General features: G+C 41.6%; 1 protein-coding gene across 2 annotated transcripts in view; it reads left to right on the top strand.

The window, feature by feature from the left end:
* G3BP2 (G3BP stress granule assembly factor 2) overlaps positions 1–18,611 on the top strand; it is a 45,208-nt gene that overhangs the window by 11,838 nt on the left and 14,759 nt on the right. For both annotated transcript variants that reach the window (XM_067556984.1, XM_067556985.1), the window contains exons 2-6: positions 681–799; positions 8,607–8,688; positions 13,910–14,083; positions 14,883–14,973; positions 18,018–18,120. In XM_067556984.1, coding sequence (XP_067413085.1) covers positions 705–799; positions 8,607–8,688; positions 13,910–14,083; positions 14,883–14,973; positions 18,018–18,120 — 545 coding nt within the window. In that variant the 5' untranslated portion in view covers positions 681–704. The remainder of the gene's footprint in view (positions 1–680; positions 800–8,606; positions 8,689–13,909; positions 14,084–14,882; positions 14,974–18,017; positions 18,121–18,611) is intronic.

Genomic DNA, 18,611 nt, shown 5'->3' on the forward strand with positions numbered 1-18,611 from the left:
AACTGCTGAATCTCCAGACATGTACCTTGAAACATCAGATAATTGTAATAGCCAAGGAATTTCTCACATGACTTGTGTTGAAAGCACAAGACCCAAAAATGAGGCTCCAGCACAGATGATACCTTCTGGAAAAGCAAGGTAGTACTACCTACAGGGTAGTAGGTACGTTTGCTATATTAAAGATGGTGAGCATATCTTAGTAGGTTTTTCTGCTTTCAGTGCAAGTACTGCTGCAAGTACTGCTGAAAGATAAAAAGACCAAAGGACATAAGCAGTTAACCTCTTTTACTGAAACCTTTTTTGACTTTTATTAACCTCTTGGTTATAAGGGATAAGCTAATTGCCAGTATTTTGGATAATATGTTGTTTAAATGAATTTAGTAAGTATAGCGTGCCTCTGGTCTGTTTCACTGAAACTGTTGTGCTTACTAATTACTTTGAGGTCTTGCAAATTAGTTCAATTTGTCAGATAATGAATGATTAAATCACAGAAATCTTGAGTTATTCAGGTGGTATTGAGTCTGAGACTACATGATAGTGCAATGGTTTCTTACCAAATAGTGATTTGTGTGTTACATAGGATTTAATAAAAATCCTAAGTAAGGGGATGAATGAATGGACTTGTTAAATTGCAGAGTAGTTTTTAAAGTAATTTTTTTAATTTTGCTCTTTAATTACAGCATTTGACACTGTGTACCAAAGAAATGGTGATGGAGAAGCCAAGTCCCCTGCTTGTAGGGCGGGAGTTTGTGAGGCAGTACTACACTTTGCTAAATAAAGCTCCTGACTTCTTGCACAGGTAACCTTTTTATATGTAAATGACATGTAGTCTTGAATATAAGGAGCAGATTGTATTTTTGGATGAATGTAAAAAAATTATTGTATCTAAATAATGTGACATCAACTAAAATCTCTTGGGTTGAGCTGGAGTTGAAAATTATGCCTCATCTCATTTGAAAGGTAGGTAATAGCTTTCAGTATAGCTGTAATCTTTCTTTTATAAAACGTGTGCTTTATTTGAATGTCATTATATATAGCTATTCAGGCAGATATATCTACTGCATGTTCACTTTGGTATTTTTTACATATGCCCAAATGAGGATGGAGCAAATTTGTTCTTGTAAATTAGAATTCTAGATGACTTTCTTAAAACTGTGGTAAAGTGATGTAGTGAGACAATCCCTGAACTCATAGGTAAAAATCAAATTTCCAGTGTCCAGGTAGTGCAAAGGTTCATCTGGCTAATGTTAACTGGACAGAACCAGAAAATCATATTGCTGTCTGAAACCTCCATACCTGCTGAGAACTGCATAACTGAAACATTAGGAGAAATATTTTTGCTAACTTTATTTTGTACATTTCATGGCAAGTTATAGTCAGTTTCATTGTCTTCAGGTATAGTTAGCTTTGTCAGTTTATATAGCATTATTCACATGGCAACAAGATAGAGAGAGGTTAATTTAAAAAAAAAAAAAATTCTGTAGAACAACAAAAAATTAGAGGACTCAATCAGATGTAGTACCTAAACCAAAAGAGAGAAGTTAGTTAACTAGGGTTCATGTTGATTATGAGAAACTCCCATGAGAAGTATTTGTTTGAATTCTTACTGGAGAAGGATGAATGTTGCAAGTCAGAGATGTGCATTACCAATATACTACTAGTAGGCCAATCTTACTCACTTGCATTCCCTTTTTGCAGTTACCTTCATTGTACAGTTAACTTCACTGTACACTTTTTTTTAAATCATTTGTAAGGTTGATTTTGTCCCAGTTATTTTTAGTAAAAGTCATGGGCAGTAAACAAAAATTCACGGAACTGTGACCTGTCCCTCACTTTTACTAAAATAACCATAACAAAATGGGGCTGACGAGGATGAGGGTCCAGCACCCCTGCCCTGGAGGCTTAAAGCTCCGCCAGATGGGTCACCTGTCCCCCCACGGCAGCTTGGAGCTGCGGGGGCCCCTGCCTGGGATCTCTGGGGACCGGCTGAGCTCTGGACTGCCCCCACTGACAATGGGAGCAGTGTGTCTCGGAGCCCTGGGGTCCCTCCCCTTGCCGCCTGTGGTGGCTGGGAGCTTCACGGTCCCAGCTTGGAGCACCGGGCTCCCCCCGGTCCTGGCTCCAAGCCGCAGGGCCCCTGCTGCAGCTGACGACAGCATGGCTGGTGGGTTGGAGCTGCGGGGCTATGAGTCCCCACTGCCTGCCCGGACTGACAGCAATGGGGCCCCTGGCAGTGGCTTGGATCTGGGAGTCCCCACAGGTGCTGAGAGCTGCCACTGTCTTGCCCTCCTGAGAACTCCCAGACCATCTGAGAGCACCGCAGCGCTCAGAAGCTGACCACTTCTGCTACGCTGCCTTATCCTTAATCATTTGATTAGGTGTTTCTTGCAACTTCAGAGGCTGTTTCAGTAGTTGTATGATGATGAAGTGTATGTATTTGAACATAAGTAAGGGTCAGCCCTTTCAGCATCATGCTTAAGGTTGAGTAACACTTTCTGTTTAGACATTTTTTGAGGTTTCTAGAATACACATGTTCAAATTGTCCTGAAAATCGCTGTCATTTGAGAGCTTGGCTGGAGGTGGTGGTGGTGCATATCTGGGCTCATTTGATTAAGGGATTCTCAAGTTACAGTTCTCTGAAAATGATCATTTAAAAATTTGATTTTGTGTAATGTTTTTCTGTGCACAACTGAGGGGCGGAGGGGAAGCTCTGGGCAATACCTGCCTAAATTAAATCACTGAACTGCCCCTGAGCTCCTCTACTGTCCAGCTTCAAAACCTAAATGAGACTATCGGACTTTCTGGTTTTGTGGTGTGCGCACGCACAGAGTTGTTCGCAATTATACATTGTATGTAACAAAAGTTGGAAGCAGCATTTCTGTGTAAAGACCTGACTTTATGAGTTTTAGGTCACTTTGAAGTTTTGCCAACTTGAAAATTGATTTGTAAACTCAAGGACAGTGGTAGATTTTGTTGCAAATGCAGACTTTACCTGTGTCTCACCCCCCAGACTTCAGCTGAGAACCAGTGGGGTTGGTGCATGGTACAGCAAATAGTGCTGAGACCTAGTTGGGGAGTCTATAACTGGCAAGCAGAGGGCATGGCACAGATCCACAAAGCTGATGCCAGGAGGGAAAAAGATATTCCATGGAGATGTATGGATGAGCAGTTCATGTCTGCAAGCCTCCTGAGGTGCAGTGCTGTTGCTGTGCACTTCTGGGAGTTTCTGGCATTCTGGAGCTCCTCTTTGCCTATGTCCCTGTGGGGAAGGGAAGCCGTGAACTCAGTACAACATCAGGGCTGGAAAAGTTCACTCACATATTGAGTGTGGCAAATGTCACTAGCTTCTGAGGAACCTCTGAATGGAAAGAAGATAAACATACAGTGCTATGTTCTCGGTCTGCAAACAGTTTCAGTACTTCTGCCTTTAATACCATTGTCAAGCTGCAGCAAAGCTAAGACTGATCATGGTCTTGTTGGTTTTATTGATGTCGTTCAGAGCCTTGCAGACCTCTGTGCAACTTGTATTTGGCTGTCCTGCTGGTCCTGCTTGAAAGCTAAGAGCAGAGACAAACACTGGTGCTGTTCTATTGGAGGATCCCACACATGGCAGCCAGAAAAATGAGGGGAATGGTAGAGCGGTAGACACTCCCTCTTGCCCCATATAGCATCAGTTAACAGTAGACCAGTGGTTCCCAAACATTTTACTAACACAATCCACCAACTGCATTGTGGTTTTTTTATCCACCGTCACCCTCAACCCAGACACGGCAAGCCTAGTTCTGGCCCAGTGTGACGTGCAGGCCCCAGAGGGGAGGGTTGGAGAGTGAGCCTGCAGTGGGGGACTCCAGTCCCGTGGGACTGTGGCTGGGCTCAGGGCCATGGGCCCTGCTGTGGGCATTACGACCTTGCCCAGGGAGTTGAAGCATCATGTGGATTTGGCCCCGATGGCCTTGTCAGGGCCAAACCTGAGTGGTGCTGCAATCTCACATGCCAAGTCACAAAGCCTTGGGTGGGGTGCTGAGTTCAGCTGCCACCGAGGGGTGAGTGCAGGGCAGGCGTGCTTTCTAACCCTCCCCCAAGGCCTCTGCTCTGCACCAGGACTAGAGAAATGTTTGACTAGAACCTTCTGACTCATCCAGAACCTTCCTGCTACCCACTGGTGAGTCAGGATGTGCTATTTGGGAAACATTACAGTAGACAACTTGCTGTGTCCGAAGGGAATGTGAGGGAGGCTTCAGATGTTTCGCACCTGCTAGATGGAAATGGAGTCCCCAAGCAACTTGCAGGGCATCACCCTCTGAGAGGGACTGAGATTCCTTTTACAGTGGGATTGGTTTTTTACCTGGTTATCCATGGGTATTGAGGCCACACTATATTTACTTACTTTGGCAGTTAGCAGGGGTCAAGTTGTGCTAGAACATTCTGGAACACCACCCTGATGCCACTTTGTGAGGAGCAGGAACGGTGTTCTGGCACTCCTATTTTAGGCCAGAACGTGCATAGTGGTACTTCTTTTTTAGGACTGGCTGTTAGGTGTCCGATAAAATTTCAAAGCCCTGTGTGTGAATGGAAATGAGTGAAGAAAAATTGGATATTAAGAAGTTGGGAGGAGAAATGAAAGCCTAACAAAAGGGCAAGGAGGCCAAGGGAATGAAAGGAGAGGAAATAAACTGAAGATAAGATAGGAAAAGACACTATGATCTCCTGTAGGTAAGAAAGTGGAGTGAAACCAGAAAATGAAAAGTTACAGCAAAGACAAGATGTAGTAAGTTACATTTTAAAGTTACTTCTTATAAATTTGATATGCACTATCACAGTTAAATACTGTGCACAGTTATTCCTGTCAGTTACAGGAGGGATGTATGTTCTTTTAGGGCAAGGGTGTGATGGCACAGTTTTTTCCTCACTTTGGCTCTTAGGCCCAATCCTAAGGTGGTGTCAGTTTTTAAAGTCTTGCAGTAAGCTACCTTCTCTAGAGATGTAATGATACAGCTCCAGCTCTGATCAGCTCTCCTCTTTACGCAATATATTAGGGCCCTTTGTTCAGTCTCCTGTCACTCCTATTCTTATTGGTTGCTGCTTTAACATATGCATGGAAGAATCAGTAGGTTGGTTTTTTTTTTAAATTTTTTTTTAGTGGGGGAGGCATATAGTCTGTGCAATTCAACACTTCTGGAGTTGGTGTCTGAGTCTTCAAGATTTTGCTCTAGCTCTGTCCTCAGATTGACACTGGATTTGTTTTAATTCTGTTCCTATTCTCTTTTAGGTTCCTCTGCTACCCTGATTGTCTCTAGTTGCCCTGAAACCTGAGTTGGTTGCTGACTCTTTGCATATTGGAGAAAAGTCCTAGTGATTCTAGATCAGTGCTGAGTACTTGTCAACTCTAGTCACAGAAACTCAGTGTGCGCTGCTTCTGTGAAAGACAGCTCTCCAGGTTATCCTGAAGGCCAGTACATGTTGACAGGCAGCAGGTGCTGTTGACATTGAGGATTCTGTATCAAGGAAGGGCCTTTAACAAACCAGAGTGTCAAGAATAATTAGTCATAAGCCTCCTTGCATATTTTTAAATGATCTTCTGGCACCGTCAACTCATCAGGCTTGATGAACTCCTGGGAATGCTCCAGGATTTTCAGCAGCTAGTCTCTCTTACAGCAGGTGTTCTGAGCACAGATCACACCTCTGAGCACTTTGTGAAAATGCTGGACTGTCTCACTTCAGCTGTTACTCTTGGCAGACTTTTCTTCAGGGCAATAGAACCACTTAAGATGTATCTTGGAGATCTCTAACCACAAGCCAATCCAGTTTTCTTAGCTTGGGACACTTGGACATGGCCTCTTGTCGAGGACACCAATGTCTGGCAGAGATCCTCTTGAAGCATTTTTATCTGATCTCTGTGCAGCTTGCCTGATGTATAGCTGCATTACTGCAGTCTGTAGAGGTTGTGGTTTTAAGGTTTGACATCAGTCTGAAGGAATCATAATAGTTCCACAGCGAATAGAGATAAGTTTGACAACTAGCATTCAGGATCTTTATTCTTTCCATTAAACGCTTCAGAACAGCCCTAGAGATCCTTGCCACTAGGCTTCCTCAAAAACTCAGCCAGAAGTCAAGCTTCTTCAGGATCTAGGAGTGCTACTCCATGTAGCTTTGTTGCTCATGAGTTTGGATGGGAGTTCCATCCCAGATGAATCTCTGTGGCTTTGTTGGTGCTATAGCTTCTGCAATCTGTTTCGGATAGAAATGATAGATTTGTGTATATGGGAGCTAAACACTTATTTCCCCTGATGGAGCTGTAATTTATAGATGGAAGCCATGTCTGGATAGGATAAGTAGATCTGAATGATCAGCAGTTTGACAGGTCTACCCCCTTTGTGGGCTCTTTACTCAGGAAGTGCAGGGACTGCAAGGCCAGGATCTGGGGGATTTGCATAGTTCTACCTGAATAAGAATTTTACCTCTCCCATGACTGCCTGGCAAGGAGGTTGAGCTAACTGCTAATGAAGGGCTATTATTTAGATCTTCATGGGAAGTTTTGATTTGCTCATCACTGTAGCTACCCTTGGAATTTGGAGTATGACATGATAGGGTGCTCTAATCTCTTGTACAGGTGTTCGTGTGTCCATTGGACAGCCTTTGTTTTGGAATGTTCATCTCTAAGCTCTTAAGACATTTTATTTTCTTAATTTCAGATTTAGAAAGCTAATTTCTCACTCCTGAGAACAATTTACTAGAATGTTCTGAGGCTGTTAAAGTATGTGGTTCTAGAGCATACTCATCAAGGTACAGCCCATGAAGTGGCCTGCAGCTACTTCAGAAGGTCAAATCTTAAAGAAATTTTTGTATGATTTATACTGGAGGCACTATTCTCAGGAGTGAAAATCCAGCATAGTTATCTTCAGGAAAGAAGTTACTATTCATGCACATCTAAGGTTCAAGAAAAACTACCTTGTTATCCCTACTATTCAGTGTATACCAGTGTCCCTGAAAATACTCTGTATGAAAAGTACTTGACAAATCACCTATGCATATAATAGAAGCGTAATAACATGAAGTAGAAGGGGGAAAATGCTAGCCTAGTGGAGCAGCAGTAGGATCGCCATAGGTAGGATGCGTTCCTCTCAAGATTCAGTCTGTTTTGCATGATGAATAGTGATCTATATCTTGTCTAAATCCATATAAAATAATGTAACATTTACTAGAAAGTTCTCAAGAAAATTCCATCTTTAGTTAGTTTGCAGCATTAAAAAAGCTCCTTTAAAGCTAACACCTTTGAGTCTCAATCTTTCTGACTCCTTAGGTTAAAATCTGAAGAGTGTAGGAAAACACAAATGTATGCACAGTGAGAGTTATGATGTCTCTCTGAGGAACATTTCTTACTAATGAACAAAAGTTCTCTTAACTTGTTAAAAATGAAAACATGTTCAGCATTAATGCTGGGTGGATAAAATCTTCCATCATTTGGAAGACTAATTGAAAATAACCTTGTAAATTCTATCATGCACTAAAGTGACCAATCCAACTGGCAGCAGAAGAAAGTTAATGTTTTGAAAAGAGGGTGGAGGATATGTGCCATTAAATTCCATAACTTTCCATCTTTTTGTATTTGATGTGCCATGTGGATTATCACTATTTTATTTATTTTTGTTTAAAAATATATTAGGGGGTTAAAATTCAATTGCTTTATCCCTTTACATGACTATATCACTGTCAGTGATATTCAGTTGATAGTGTTGTATTTGCAACAACATGTGAAATACTTATCACTGGAAAATACACATTAACTAATGTAGACTCAGTTTTCACTTATCTAGTTAGCAATATAACTTCCAAAATTAATACTATTAAAGTATGCATTTGGTGTAAATCAGTGCTGACTAATTGCTGAAACTGAAAGATCATAAACCGGTGAAGTTTAAAATGATTAAGATATACATTTCTACAAAATTATAGAAGAAATGTATATTGCATGTGATAAATGATGTGCTCATGGAATTAGACTATTGGAATGCCTATGCGCAAGGGAATAGAATTAAGATTGTACAAGCAGCCTTAATTTTGGATTTGTTTGAGTGTTTTTTGTTTAATTTTTAGAAAAATTAATCAGTTCTGTACAATTAGGATGAGTTAAACAGAACTAGATTGGAACATTACATTAAGTCCTGGTACAGTATGTCATTAAGTGAAATATTAAACTCTCCTCCAGTTTTCTGTATTTCAGTGACCCAAATGAACATAAAAGAAAAATTTAAAGTTCTGTCTTGGGGTGGAAATAATTCTTGTTTTACAGTTATAATTAGGGAAGAACAAGATGATAGACCAGTTTTAGTTCGAACATTTATCTCACTTGAATGGATGCTCAGATTTGGTAATCCTAGTAAATAAGATGGAGGATCTAGAAAGTAGGTCCTGTCCCTCCAATAATCAAGAGTTATAGAAGCAGCTGAATGTGAAAATGCCGCCATTTGTGCAGAAACTAATTAAAAAAACCTCAAGAACATGTCTAACACTGCTACGCTGGACTTGAACACATGGTGTCTTTGACTCTTGAAATTTGTTTATTTTGCTTTCAGAAGCCTAAACTTGAAGCTTCAATGTTTTTGCAGGTTTTATGGCAGGAATTCCTCTTATGTTCATGGTGGACTGGATGCTAGTGGGAAGCCCCAGGAAGCGGTGTATGGCCAAGCTGTATGTATCTAAATCAATTACATACTCTTCATTTTAAGACTAGTGACCATGATACAAATCTCTTAACCAAATTGTTTTGTTTTTTCACAGTTGACTTGTATTATTATGCTTTTCTTGTCCAGTAGGCAAGCTATTACTGATCAATTACCCACCTCTCTCTCATGTACCATATAATGACATGAGCTTAAATCTATACTTGTCTGAATTTTTTTGGTTGACTATTATTACAAGTTGTATCTGATATTGCTAGAGAGATGAAGGTGAGGTAAAATCCTCTATTTGCATTTTGTCAAGTGGCTGTCACCACTGTAGATAAATAGGTGAGCTATATCTGTCAGGCAGGTATGTTGATGTAGGAGGTTAAGGGTCCACAAAATTCCCTATCTGGAGAACTGGCTTGTTTGAGTCCAGTCCTTCTAGGAAGCTTTGGGAATCAATAGGAGACTGATACTCGGTGATCTTGATTGGTGAGTAAAATAGCTGTCAGACACACGCCCAGATACTACCGAACTGGTAATTATGGCAGATGTGCAGGTTATTCTGTCAAGGGAGGGAATCCTTAGACTAGAGGCGCTCATCAATTTTTTTTCCCCTAGTCTAGTACATCTGCATCTATCTAGCCATGCATGGCCTCATTTGGAGCTCTAATTCTATCAGACTTTGGATCTCTGAATCAGATTCCATTCCTGATTCCTCCAGCAATGTCTGCTATAATCTATTTTTGTGGGAGAAGGGTTTGAAGTGCCTAATCTCTCTTACCTCATCCAGTTAAGTAATCTTTCATTTGGTGGATGGACAGATCCCACACCAATAAGTGTTCCTTGTTCATCAAAGTCAGTTGGATACCGGCCTCCACAGAAGAGTGATTGATTCGTGATTCATCAATTCAGGGAACACTGTCCTCTTTCAGAGAAAACTCCACATCAACATCTTGGCACTCAGGGCAATCAGGCTGGTGTGAGTCTTCCCTTTCCAGGTACTGATCAAGTTGGACAATGTGGCCTTGGTGGTCTTTTTAAATCAAGTTTGGTCTCCAGAGAATCACGTTTTCTTTCTTGGGCAGTGAGAGACCTGTTCTTTCAAAGGTATACATCTGTCTGATCTCCCAAGTAGACTGGCTGAAGTGGAAATTCCTGTCTTGGGGAATGTTTCACTACCCCCCTCTGCAGGAGCCCTTCAGCAAAGTAGCTTCCTGGTACCCACCTCTCTTGATGGACTCCTTCATAGCAAGTGGTAAAGCCCTAGTTCTCAGATATTGTAGCTGATATGTGGATACAAGGTACTTCCTCCATATTATTGATGGAGATAGTTGATGCTTACCACCACACACACACACACACACACACACACACACACACACACACACACACACACACACACACACACACACACACACACACACACACACACACACACACACACACACACACACACACACACACACACACACACCACCCCCCCGGTTGGTAGGTTCTGCAGAAAATGGAAGGAGTTTGTCTTCAGGCTTCCTCATTTCCAGGATGGCAGAGATGTACTTGGTTTGCAGACTGCCTCTATTCTCCAGTGATTTCAGCCATTGATTACCAGGAGAAGTATCTTCCAGAGACTCTGCTGCACCCCCAACCTCCCTTCTTTCGCCACTAGCAATCTCTGGCCAGACCTTTTCTATTCCCACACAAGGATAATTTTCTGTGTTTATAGGGCATGGCTTCTTTTTGCTGCAGATTGTCATCTCTGCAAAGAAAACAGCTATCCCTTCCATGTAAGCTTTTTCAAAGATAGGTTTGAGAGGCTGCTCTGGCTCCTTTGAGGTTCAGGCATCCATCCATCTCTTCTACCAGGGTCCTTAAAGGAAGACGCTGCTTTTTACCCCTTATCTAAACTGTATGCAAAGAGTCCTATCCTGTCATGGAAAGTGACTGTCATTCAACCTAGAAGGTTGGGACTTGCATGTTTTTGTAATCTCTTCATATTTCATGTCTCAAGAAGAAATGTGTCCAAGTTTTCTTCCCAAGACAGTCTCTGGTTTTCCTTGCTAGCCAGGATATTTGATTCTCTAACATCTGTCCCAAGGCCAGAGTAGAGGTAGGTGGCATTCCTTGGACAGGGTTGTTCAGTGCTTAAGGTCTACCTATCCACAAATGAATCCTTGTGCTTTTCAGAGAGCCTAGCAAAGGGGAGAAGTTGTTAAAATAACTCTTCTCTGCTGAATCAATGCCTGCATCTGGCATTGCTCTTCCTTTTGCAGATCTCCCCTGCCCATAGAACCTTCATAATTACTTTGAGCAGTGGCCACATCCTGGACCTAGGCAGAGCACGCCACTATGGACAAGCTCTGATGGGCTGCTTCCTGGTGCTCCAGTCGTACCTTCCTGAGGCCCGACTGGATGGATTCAGTTGCATCAGCTGATGCAGTCCTTGGAAGCATCTTTCTGCAGCAGTCTGAGTGACTACCTTGTGGAGGAGGTCAGTTCATTCCACAGTGCTCTGAATACGTCTCTGTCCAGTCACCTCTCTTTCTTTTTCTTAGCCATTTGTACCTTCTCCTTTCTTTCCTGGTCACTGCTAGTTAGATCCTTTCATCCATACTGGTGGTAGCTATGCCTTGGTAAAGGGTGTAGTGGAGACAGGACTGTGGTATTTGTATCGTCACACCGGTCAAGGCAGGTGATGTGGTGGTAAAAACACTAAAGTCCTGTCTTCACTGCATCCTTCACCTTTGATATCACTGGTGGAGCAGCTACAATGATGAACTATAGCTCCTAAACTTGCCACTGTAAATGCGGCCAGGTCTTACGGACTGTTTAAACTGTTTAGCTTTGTCTTCATTAATGCTTAAATTAACACCACTGCAGTTGCACCTGTTGACTACTGGTACAGAATGTGCTCATGGGATCCTTCCTACTTGATCAGTTATCCGTGATTGTCTTAAAATGCTGCAGGTATACCTGTGAGTTTGAGGTGTGAACTATTACTTTGTTGCAGGATGCAACTACATATAAATACCCAGTAACTGATTTGTTGAACAAGTTCTTCCCTCCACCACCATACCCAAATTTGCCTTATCTCCTGCTTTCTAGGTTTAACAGTTTTGGACAGTGCACAAATATTTCTCCTCTGAATATAATTACTGAATAGTCTGGTACATCACTGTTTCTGTTCCTCTTTGTGAAGCATTCATCCACTGCTGTTGATGGCAAGGAGATTACTGTTATGTTCAAGTATGGCTGTTCAGAATTTCCAGAAGTGAGGCCCAAAGCCAGAAAGCTTATACCTTATTTACCTTGCTAGGTTCTATGCGTAGTAGCTTCTAGTGGCAATGTGTACCCACTTTCATTGTCAGCAATACAGTGTAAAGTTTGGAGGATGAAGGCAGTGCAAAACTTAGTTGTCTTCCATAATACAGTGTGACTGAAGTCCTTTTTAAGAATGGCCCAGAGGAATGGGAATAAAGAAAAGTGTAAATATTAAAATAAATGTCGACTCCATTGGCTGTCATTGGAGAGTATTGATACTTAATGTTACAGGGTTCAAAATCATTAGCAAAGACGTTGGGGAGAGGATGGAGAGTTCAGTTAAGTCCACAGTTACTAGTCTCTAAGAGCAGCTTGCTATCCTGAGGCAAAGTTGCTTCTTAGAATTATCATCTTCAAGGGATATCCTTCATCACCGGCAGAGTTTAACTCTGCCACACCAGTCTATCACCTTTGGCAACTATGCTGTACAGAATGACTGTTAGGGGAAGCTATAAGGGCAAGCACAACAGAGGTGAGGTGCTGCCCTGGTGTCTCTCAAAATGTGTGCATGTATGCTGTCACTAAAATGAAAATGCAATGGAGAGACTAAGAATGAATGGTGAGAAGGAAACAAAGGAATGGAAATGAAGAGGTAGATGAAGCAAGCTAATGACATGCATAATACTAAACCTGGATCTCTGACAGAGCTATCAAAATTATATGTAAGTACATCAGTCCCATACTTCATATGTTTGGAAACCGTCCCCACAGCTGTATTAGTTTTAGATCATGTAAGAGGTGGTAGCCCCGTATTGCTGCTAATTCAGTCAGATTGCTCTTTGCTATTGGACATGTCATTATGCAAATGGAGTAGATCTCTTAAAAATTATACTGACAGTTAATTTTTGTTTGTAGCTGGTCTTTGTAAATCTATTCTAATATTAACTGTAGCAAATTGTGATGCTGTTTTGCTTTCCTAAAGGGATATTTGATTGCTTTAAGTATGTTAGTGACTTCAGTTAAAATACACACTTCTGGGAGGGGGATTGGTGTGTTTCTGGAAGTATTCAGCAGGGTGCCAGATCTCTGCAATCCAGGCACGTTACCATTATGTAGGACTTCAGCATTACCCATGTCTGACTGATATTAGGTAAAATGTTTATAATTCTAAGGTTTATATGTGTCTGCTGGGCAAAGAGCTAATGCAAGATTGATTCAAGTGTTTCTGTACATTTCTGGAATGTCTTGTCAGGTTCTATGTTTTCCTATTGGCTTTGTGGATATGCTATTTTGGTAATTAAACATTTAAGTAAAACCCAAGAAAATAAGCTTTTTTTTTTTTTTCCCCTTCCCCGTTGGTGGTTCTTGCTCTGCTTTTTCCAAAGAGCAGGTGTCTGTAGTGTGGGAGTATGTCTGTTGGGAGCGTGAAGTCAACTCTTGAGTGTTGTTTGAGCCCAGGCAGATTGTGGTCACTTTCCCTTTTGTCCAGTAATATCACTCTGGGTAGGAGAACTATGTAATTACAGAGTAGATATCTTATAGTACACTGGAGCCCTGAACAGAATTTATGGTACTCAGATACTTCTGCAATGGGACTTGTACAAGTACCTTGGAAGAGGGATGGGGGTGGTTTTTTTTTTCCCCCCTCTTCAAACAAATGTATCATTTGACTTACTGGTTGCCCTTGGAAAGTGAAAATCATATTACCTACTCCCTTGAGCAATTTAGTTGGAAAATTGGGTAAAAATGTGCTTTATCAGAATGTTTTCATTCACAGCTAACACTGTGAACAGCTTTTTTTTTTTTTAGCTGTAGCCTCTGTTTCAGCTGATAGCATTTAGTAAGTTCCCTTATCTACTTTGAATTGGAAGGGAGTGGTGTCATCTTAGTTCAGGATCAAATAATTAATATAATTAGTCATATGTGCTCTGGTTAAAACTAAGTGTAGCTGGAATTTAAAATTCGCTCTTTATTTTTATTTCCAGGAGATTCATAAGAAGGTGATGTCTCTACAATTCAGTGAATGTCACACTAAGATTCGTCATGTGGATGCACATGCAACCTTGAGTGATGGTGTAGTTGTGCAGGTCATGGGGGAACTATCTAACAATGGGCAACCAATGAGGAAGTTTATGCAAACCTTTGTTCTGGCTCCGGAAGTAAGTATGTATTGAAATTTGATTGCCTTGAAGTTATGAAGACAGAGACTCTGGGACTTTTTTGTCATTCTCTGCAGCAAGGGGCATGGGTCACTTGCAGACTTAAACTAGTGTAAATGGTGGGTTCTCTGTAACTTCATCTTTAAATGATGATTTGAGGATTTGAGTAACTCAGCCAGAGATTAGGGGTCTATTATAAGACTGGGTGGGTGAGGTCTTGTGGCTGCAATGTACAGGAGGTAAGACTAAATGAACGTGATGATCTCTTCTGACCTTAATGTCTATGAGTTTGAGATAGAAACTGGTGTTTGAGTAGCTTCTTTAGCGGATACATTTTTTTTCCCCTAAATAGATGCAAAAATAAATGCTGCCATTTTAAAATGGCAAAAGGCCAAATAGCTTTTTTTGAAAGGAAATACCACAAAGAGTATCCATGAAATTTATTTTTATATTCAGTAATTAAAAATCATAGTTACTATTGATTTCAGCTGGTTCAGGATTATCTTAATTACTGAAATTTTTTGACTGATACTTTGGTGACAACTATAGGGTTTGTTTACTTAAGAAAAATAGCCATATACAAACCAACATTTAATGAGATGGGTAGATACCAAAGATTATTTCAGAAGAACTGAACTTTATATAATTTTACTGGTGCTTATATTATGATGGTGACTGCCCTAGAAATATGTCAGGAATGATGTCACATAAAGTTTACAGATCTAGTCAATCAGCAGTAAAAACAACTTATCCATCTGTTCAAGTAACTTATAAATGTATATGCTTTTCCCTTCCACAGGGATCTGTTCCAAATAAGTTCTATGTCCATAATGATATATTCCGCTATGAAGATGAAGTATTTGGAGACTCTGAGGCTGAACTTGATGAAGGTGAGAATTTGATTTCATTTGAATTCATTAGGTTCATTTGTATTTCTCTTCATTTTTCTTGGCAAAATAGCCTTTAGAGTTTCACATGTCTCTAGACAAAGACAAATGGATACTTCTCATATTTTCTTCTGCATATTGTACATAATTTTTGTTAGTCCCAGGATTATAATTCTGCTCCTGTGTTATGCAGAATGTCTTTTTGTAGAACACCGTATAGATACAGTTTGCATATTTGATGGTTACAGCCTGAAGGACTGAAACTGTTAGGTCTGCGAGAACTTAATCGATAATGGAAATGAAATGAGCAATAATGAACTTTGAAATTAAAGTATCGCTAACTTTGAAAGTTTAGCTATGTTTATCAAAAAGCATGTCAATTTAGCAAGTCAGTAAATATTATGCAACAGCTTCCTATCTTAAAGTGTTTGCAATATGCATGCATAATAGGAGAGTTCTTGATATGGGTTTTCCATTCTGAATTTGCCTTTGTATTTATGCCATGTTGCTATTCTAATGTGATTGGGGTGTCCATTGCCACGTGGCTTTACTAGTAGATGATGGTACCTCATAACCTTCCTATATCTCCTCTCTACCCGTACAGGTAGTTTAGGATTGGATAGTTTGTGGGCTACTAGAAATCCGTTTCATTAGTCCAATCATCATTTTTGAAGCTTGGCTTTTTATATACAGAAAGTTAGTCAAGTTTACTATAGCCTAGTAAACCTTGGCATTGGATCTAGTCATGGAGGATCATTCAGGCTTCAACGGTCACACTTGGTGTGAGAACAAATTGTTCTAATGGTCAGTAGTCTATACTTGAATGCACTTCTCCCAAGCATTCATCTCCAAGGCTTATCTAATGAATCTACTGCTGAAATTTGTAAGCGTGACACTTAGGTCTGGTCTGCACTAGAGAGTTTTATTGACCAAAGTCGTCTTTGGGTGACAAAACAGAGGTGGTGTACCACACTGGAAACAACCCCCTCCCCCCCACACTGGAAACTGCCTTCCGTCCCCCCCTCCCCCCCCAACAAAATAAAACCATCTGGAGGAGGGGTGTAGGGCTTTTGTCGGCTTAGTTAGGGCATGGCCCCTTACATGGGCAGTGGGGCTGGAGCAGTGAAATTGACAAGAACGCCCAAGCCCAAGCTTCTGGTTCCTGCTCCCACTCCAGCAGCCTTGTCAATTACATGGCTGAGCTGTGAAATTGATATAGCTGCCTGTTTCCGCAGGGAACAAGAAGCCTGGAGCAGCTTCCCCCGGCTTCTGGCAGAGAGAGGGGAGGGAGAAGTCCCCAGCAACTTCCCCAGTCTCCTGGCTGGTACCAGGAAGTGGGGGGGCAGCCCACGGGGAGATGGGGAGCCTGTGGGCTCCCAGCAGGGGGCTGAGAGATGGGGCTCTTAGCCCCCCATACTGTCCCTTAGTTAGGTAGAAGTGCTCCTGGTGAGGATGCACTCCTCCGACCCACCATTGTAACTACAGCGGTGGCTGTAAGTCGACCTATGTTAGGTCAACTTATTTTTTTAAGTGTAGACAAGGCCTTAAATTTTAATTGTGCATTTTACTGAGCACTTTGACCTTAGCCCTGGAACTAAATCAGATGTTTAAGTGCAAGGGGACAGTCCTCCACTCTTCATTTAAATGTTCAGCCTTCTACAAAGTGGGAGTTCTCTGTTTGATGATATGCAGCAGGGATTTGCAGGGGTAGTTTCCTGAATGAGCACCTCTACTTTACTAGTAAGTTACGTGTTTGTTTGTTTATGGAAAATTAAGTGTAGGCTCTCTGTCAAGAGTACATGCTATCCTTGCTGTGACCATTGGAGCCACTCACTTTCTCTTTTGTGGATCCAAATATTTGTACCCCTTGAGCCCACCCAACTCTTTCCAGCTGTTGAAGGTTGGATCAGAACTCTGTCTCATCATTGGCCAATTTTTTTTAAGTAAAGTAGCTTTAAACCAGGGGTGGGGAACCTTTTTTATGTCAAGGGCCTGATGGTGGCCCTGGCGGCGGGAGAGAATTTGGCGGCGGCACGGTTTCACGGCGGTGGCGGGGTTCCGTGGGGGGCGGTGCCCGCCGCCGAAAAGGGGCAAACGGTGGCAGGGTTTCGGTGGCGGCCACTGCCCTGCCCCCTCTCTCTCTCTCCCCCCCCCCACACACACACACACACACACACACACACACACACACACACACACACACACACACACACACACACACACACACACACACACACACACACACACACACACACACACACACCGGAACCCTGCTGCCGCTGTGAAACCGCGCAGCCGCCGAATTCCCCCCCGCTGCCAGGTCCAGACCAAATGATTTCGCGGTCCGGACGTTCCCCACCCCTGCTTTAAACAAATGATCAACAAATGGGTATGTTCAGTATTAAATATATAGTTTATTTCAGTCACAGTAGCTGATTGAGATGAGAAATGCTGTATCTCAATTTTTTCTGCTGCTAATTGCTTTGGTTCTGACGCATATTGGAGCAGTCCAGGTTCAATTTGTGTGCCTCTTGCCTTGGCAAGACTTCCAACCTTACAAACCTGCCTTGTGCTTGATATGCATGGAGGGTGGATGTTATTTAGGGAGATTCACAACCTGTGTTGCCTTTACTCATGCCTAAAAAGACTGCTGGCTCTCTCCTTCTCTTTTGGAGGAGCCTTAGAAGGCAACTTGGACCAGACTAGTAAATCTAAATATATCAATCCTTGGCTTTCAGGTCTAGGGTCAAGTTGAAGGCTAGTCTTATTGGCCAAAGACATCTAAGAAACCCAACAAGTCTGGAGATCTGTTGGGTGTGCAACCATTTGCTTCATCTCTTGAATTGAGGAAAAGGGTGTAGAAAAAGGAAGCTTACTTTCCCCTTTCTTCTGCAGTCTTTGTGGCAAAATATTACCTAGGTGTACCAGTGATATCCAAATATCCAACTTCTTAAATCTCTACTCTCCAGCTACCAGAAATGAATATACTTTAAAAAGCGCCTTACGTTTCCTTGAACATTGATCACAAGTCTTGTTTTGTCTGTCAGAATCGGAAGAAGAGGTGGAAGAGGAGCAGGAAGAAAGGCAGCCATCCCCTGAGCAAGTGCAAGAGAATACAAGCAGTACATACTATGATAGCCACCCTGTAACGTAAGACGTCCATGCTAAAGAGCAGAAATCATTTGCCTTACTGCTCAGTCCTGAATACGGTTAATTCCCCAAAATATCTGTTAAACTAATCTGATGTACATATGACCCTAATATGCCAGAACTCTGTGTGCTGAACTTTTTGATGAAATATATATGTTTGTGGGATATTGTAACTCATTTTTTCTATTGTCTCTAGTCTGCAAGTGTGAAGTGACAAATGTGAATATAAATAGAGATTAGAGTTAAATTCTGAATCAGTATGTGTTGACATGTTAAGCTATTCACTAATTTATATAGCAGGATGGATTACAACTAACCACTATGTATTACAGTTGCACCTAGAGGTGCCCCCTGAGATCAGGGCCCCATTGTACAAATATATAGTAAATTTGTCCTTTCACTAACAGTTTTAAAATCTAAATAAGACAGATAAAAGGTGGAAGAAGAGACACATTATTCCCACTTTACAAACGAGGAGGCACAAGAATTGG

The sequence above is a fragment of the Emydura macquarii genome, unplaced genomic scaffold (assembly GCF_026122565.2).
Source record: "Emydura macquarii macquarii isolate MOO-44397 ecotype Brisbane River unplaced genomic scaffold, CSIRO-AGI_Emac_v2 contig_1790, whole genome shotgun sequence".
In the NCBI taxonomy this organism is placed as follows: Eukaryota; Metazoa; Chordata; order Testudines; family Chelidae; genus Emydura; species Emydura macquarii.